The sequence below is a fragment of the Salvelinus namaycush genome, chromosome 41 (assembly GCF_016432855.1).
Source record: "Salvelinus namaycush isolate Seneca chromosome 41, SaNama_1.0, whole genome shotgun sequence".
Taxonomy (NCBI): Eukaryota; Metazoa; Chordata; class Actinopteri; order Salmoniformes; family Salmonidae; genus Salvelinus; species Salvelinus namaycush.
In genome coordinates, this window is record NC_052347.1 from 6316967 (window position 1) to 6322819 (window position 5853).

At 43.8% G+C, this 5853-nt stretch overlaps 1 protein-coding gene across 1 annotated transcript in view; it reads right to left on the reverse strand.

Moving 5' to 3' along the window:
- Positions 1-745: 745 nt before the first annotated feature.
- LOC120034058 (signal transducer and activator of transcription 5B-like) overlaps positions 746-5853 on the reverse strand; it is an 88263-nt gene continuing 83155 nt past the window's right edge. The window contains exons 16-20 of the mRNA XM_038980469.1: positions 5614-5756; positions 5318-5473; positions 5062-5113; positions 4494-4598; positions 746-3908 (exon numbers count right to left, since the gene is read on the reverse strand). Coding sequence (XP_038836397.1) covers positions 3785-3908; positions 4494-4598; positions 5062-5113; positions 5318-5473; positions 5614-5756 — 580 coding nt within the window. The 3' untranslated portion in view covers positions 746-3784. The remainder of the gene's footprint in view (positions 3909-4493; positions 4599-5061; positions 5114-5317; positions 5474-5613; positions 5757-5853) is intronic.

Sequence of the window (5853 nt, forward strand, 5' to 3'; positions counted from 1 at the left end):
AAAATGACCCATTTCGCCTTACTGCTGTGTTACATTGAATTGTATTCTCTGTCCAACGCTTTTAAAGCTATTGTTGTGAATATTGAACAGTAACCAAGCAACCACGTGCAGTTTCGTATCCAAGCAACAGTCGCTCTCTGACCTCCAGACATGTCCGATGTTTTTAAAAATGGAAAAAAATTAATTAGAATATAGTAAATGTGATTGAGTTATTTGTTGAGAAGGCAAACAGTGGGTCTTGGATCTGTCTGTTCCATAGGAAATTGACAATCATAATATATTTTATAGTAATCAATGGGGTCATATTCGATTGCAGTTCATGCATTAGGTTAATTACATTGTCTAATCACTTTTCCATGTCCCCTTGGCCCTGAGTGACAGGTGAGAAAAGCCCCTCTGGCATTACAGGGACAGTACATACCAGTACAGTACTGTGTCTCAGAGACAATATATGTTCCTGCCACAAGATGGCAGATGTGAGTTGCCACTGGACAACCGATCACATAAACCAATGTTATAGCGGTGCTATGATGCCCACACCCAGTCCGAAGGCTGTTGAAAGGCTAGTCAGGGTTGGGTTCTATTCCTTTTCAATTCAGTCAATTCAGAAAGTAAACTAAATTCAATGCTTCAATCCTCAATGAGAAGAAATTAGAATTGGAATTTGAGTTTACATTCTGAATTGACTCTATTGAAATGGTCTCATGTACAGTATCGGTAAGGTGCAGTTCACACTGACATTGAATGTGAACAAATAAACCATTACATTTATTCAGTCACAACTTATTTTTCATTATACATGTTATGGTTGAAATTATTTATAAAACTTTTTTTTTTCAATTGCAGTTTTTCTTGGAACACATCCAAAGTGCTAAAACCAAACCACAAACGTGGAACTAACACTGAACAGAACATATACAGCTTCCCGGGTACATAAGGTGTTTGAAATGATCAGAATAATGTTTAAAAAAAGGAAACATCACAAGAATTCCCATGTAGCTTTGACTCTTCAAAAAACATCAGTAAAATCAAGAAATACAAAGAAGAAAAACTAGCTTCATATATTCATATATGCTGTATATAGATAGCAGAGGAGGCTGGTGGGAGGAGCTATAGGAGGACAGGCTCATTGTAATGGCTGGAATGGAATCAATGGAACTGCATCAAACACATCGAACATATGGAAACCACATCTTTGACTCTGTTGCATTTATTCCATTCCAGCCATTACAATGAACCCATCCTCCTATAGCTCCTCCCACCAGCCTCCACTAATAGACAGAGACTCTATTTGTCTTTTTTCATTTTATGATACATCAACCAAGCATAGGGCTTCATTCCTGAGTGGGCAGAGCTTATGAGTAGAGGGGATGGGTTGTGTGTGTGTGTGTGTATGTATGTGCGGGGGAGGGGGGGTGAACAGAGTAGCCACGGCAACAGGTGGATCTATCGTTACATGCTTTGTTAAACTGCGGTAGCTTAGGTGTACCATGGCAGACTAATCCTGCTGGGACTATATGGAGACAGACCCCACAACAACATCTTGGCTGAAAGACAGGGAGTGAGACCGTGCCAAAATATCCCAAACTTTATGGTAGCAACGGCCTTCATGCTCAGGACTGATGAGTCAAGTGTTCAAGCGCCTCATATTGTCTGCACATATAGCTATATATCTGTACCTCAGGTTGTCAGTGGATGTTTTATGTTATGTCACACAGAGACAGACATGCACATGCAGACTTAGTGACAGTGATCAGTAATAACAGCAAACAGGAGACAGGCTTACGGACAGAGATAGACAGAGAGTGAGAAAAAACAGACAGACAGGAGTACCATCAGGGCTGGCTCCAGGCATAAGCGATATAAGCGGTCGCTTAGGGCCCGGGTCGTTTTTTGGGGGAACTCAGTTGGGGTCTAAATTTACTGTTGAAAGTTAGAAGGTGAAGGTTCGAAATGTGGTTGTGCATCAGCAGTTTTTCTCCTGTTTTGTCAGTGACAGTCACTTAATTAGCCATGTCAGCTAACAGCTTACATTGGCAAGTTAGTCTAGCTAGTCACACTCACTCAGATATCATTAACATGACATAAGTAATGGCAAAATGTGTAGAATTACAGGACATTTGCTTTAAAACTGCAAAAATGTATCTCCACCCCATGGCAAAACTGGTAGAATTGCAGGGAATTAGCTTTAAAACTTCAAAACATCCATGGAAAAATTTGTAGAACTGCAGAAAACTTGCTTTAAAAAAATCTCAGGCTATGGATTGAGTAGTTAGTGTACTTCAGCAGATGAACAATACTAAGCCAATAAGGACCCAGTATAGAGGCTCTTCTACCATCAGTCCTAGTAATGAACTTTCCTACAGATCTCTCAACTAAACCCCGACCTCTACACACACCCCAGTGACCTCAGCTCCTCCACACACAACCCAGTGACCTCAGCTCCTCCACACACAACCCAGTGACCTCAGCTCCTCCACACACACCCGTGACCTCAGCTCCTCTACACACATCCCAACAGCTCCCCAAATAGATTGTCAACACTAGACGTCACAACCGATAACAAGACATGACCAAATGAGTTGTTTAAAACACCAGGCAGACAGACAGAGTGTTAATGAGAGGTAGCGTTGATGGCACATGCATAATCTACAGGGGTAAGGAGGGGAGATAGATAGAGGACTCATCTTTGTATCTGTGCCATTAAAGCGTCTGTGTGACAGCATGGCAGCACCGTTGAGGTACTAAAGTAGTACATGTTATTCTTCTTCATTGGCTGATTGCTCCCAACTCATAGGAATACCCACCCAGTTGACAACTTTAAAATGGTGGAAGACCTCAATGGCAATGGCCATGTTAAAAACGGGTTATATTAATGATGAGTCCTCTATCTATCTCTATGGGCTGTCCAGAGACCTGAGTGGCCATGCTGGATACATGCTTGTATTTACATTACACCTGTGTGCAAATACAGGAAATTAAAATATCCCTGTGAGTGTAGAGGGGGCCCAAAGTCCCCAAGTTTCAGCTGGAGCTGATGTATATTATGCAACAGTGTGTGTGTGTGTGTGTGTGTGTGTGTGTGTGTGTGTGTGTGTGTGTGTGTGTGTGTGTGTGTGTGTGTGTGTGTGTGTGTGTGTGTGTGTGTGTGTGTGTGCGTGTGTGCGTGACATAGATACTCAGTGTGCTCTGAGAATGAGATGAGAGCCATTCTGCTTGGACTTTAGTGTGTAAAGATTCAGAATTATTATACTACTGATTGAAACTTCCCTTAGCAACAAATCCAATGATATTGTCAATAACAACAACAAATTATTCATTGAAGTTTTTCTCTTCTTTGGCAGAGGGCGAATTCAATTAAAAAAACTCAGTTGATAAACCATTTACAATAATAAAATAACTAAACAAAAATAAAAACAGTACAACTGTTTAAATGACTTCATACCGGTTGTAGAGAGTGCTCTTCAAATATCTTTGTTAGAATTATGACCAAATTAAAATACATGCGTGAATTGAATTTTTTTATACAATACTGTAACATTGAAGTTATTTGCATTTATACCTAGTCTGTTTTACAGATACGCACTGAGACAAACTGAAACAAGTAACTGACATGCAGTTTGCATGCTGAGAAGAAAAAACTAAAAAACAATCACAAACATTATTAACATTTCACATTAAATCTATCTGAATTAAAACAGGAGGAAATTAATGGAATTAAACCATCAGAAATGTCAAAAGGTGCGGGGTTCTTTTGTTGGTGTCAGGGGTCAGAGATTGAGGGTCACGACTGCTGGCCGCTCCATTGGTTCTCCATCGGTCGCCGCAGCAGCTCCTCAACGTGTCGCGCCACATCCATGGTGTCATCCAGGTCAAAGTCACCATCCGCATCTAACATGGAGTCACTCCTGCCACAACACAGGGACCAGTTAGTAACACAGGCCATCAGACACACACACCTCACAACACAGGAACCAGTTAGTAACACAGGCCATCAGACACACACACCTCACAACACAGGAACCAGTTAGTAACACAGGCCATCAGACACACACACCTCACAACACAGGAACCAGTTAGTAGCACAGGCCATCAGACACACACACCTCACAACACAGGAACCAGTTAGTAACACAGGCCATCAGACACACACACCTCACAACACAGGAACCAGTTAGTAACACAGGCCATCAGACACACACACCTCACAACACAGGAACCAGTTAGTAACACAGGCCATCAGACACACACATCTCACAACACAGGGACCAGTTAGTAACACAGGCCATCAGACACACACACCTCACAACACAGGAACCAGTTAGTAGCACAGGCCATCAGACACACACACCTCACAACACAGGAACCAGTTAGTAGCACAGGCCATCAGACACACACACCTCACAACACAGGAACCAGTTAGTAACACAGGCCATCAGACACACACACCTCACACTCACACATGCACGCACACATATGTAATCTATACTCACATAGGCTGGTATATGCCGTAGTTTGGAGGGTGACTGACAACAGGGGAGGCTCCGTGATCCATGTAGGTGGGGTTTGCTGCTGGGTCAGGATTGGTCGTGGTGAACCTGCAGGTCCAGACAAACAGACAGACAGACACACGCGCACGAGTCAGAGAACGTCAATCCGATCGCAAGCTTTGTCGGTTACCACGGCAACCTTCATAACCCTCCCTCACCACCACCACCCCCTCCTCCTGCTCCTCCTCTGCCTCCTCTGCTTCATTAATCACCAGTCCCTTTGAGCAGCAGGATCAGGTTAGGCAGGGTACTGGGCAGCAGCCCCTGGAGCCCTCCCATTGAGAGGCCCACAGCCCCATGGTAACAATAGGGACCCTGCAAACTCATTACCCAGACTGACATTACTAAGTGCAGTGATGAGAGGGACAGAGGCGCCCTCAGGCCCGCGGATGCTGGGCTCTAATTGGTTCCTCCATCTGGAGTGAAGACCTAATGGTTGATCTGCATTCAGGCCACATTGTTAGGCGATTAAATCAGCCCTATCGCCACAGAGAGAGAGAGAGAGACTTACTCTGGTACCACTTGTTTGATCTGCGGTTTCACGTATCCATCCACTGCTTTGGCTGTAAGAGAGAAAGACAAGGGAAGGAGAGACAGGGAGAATCGCTATGTTCAGACTGCAGATATGGTCCACATTCACAGGTTCCTCAGTGTGACAGTTAAGCCTCTATCTGAACAAATTGCAACAGATATAGAGAATAGATACTACAGTATAATTATATGTCATCATTTATTTTTATAGAGATGAATAGAGGTTAGGTACATACACAGGGGTGGCGTGTAGTATTTGGAGAAGACCTCATCCTTGGGTCTGTCTGGGTAGAGGAACAGGAGGTGGTTGAGGTCACTGATGCGGTCAGCCAGAGAGCGGATGGAGAAGTCTTTGGCTGTGTAGGGCATGAGGTTCCACACCATCCTCTCCCCTGGAAACATAGACACACTTACTTTAGTTCCACTTGGCTATTTTTACAGACCATCTCCGTCTAAGATTAATTTGTTGACCAATTGACTAACTGACAAAATAATGAATTGATTGATCGCTTGACTGGTTGGTTGTCAGTACCTGGTTTGTTGGGATTCTCAGCCACCCAGGCGATAGTGATCCCTCCGATCTCAGAGTCGCTGAAGCGGAGCAGGAAGGTCCCGTTGGGTTTGGACATCAACATGTCCTGGGCCTGCTGCTTGTTCACAAATCCCAGGATCGCCCTGTACATAGAGAATGGAGGAAGGAAGAGAGAGAGAGAGAGAGAGAGAGAGAGAGAGAGGGAGAGGGGGAGAGACAGCAAGAGGGAGATATGGAGAG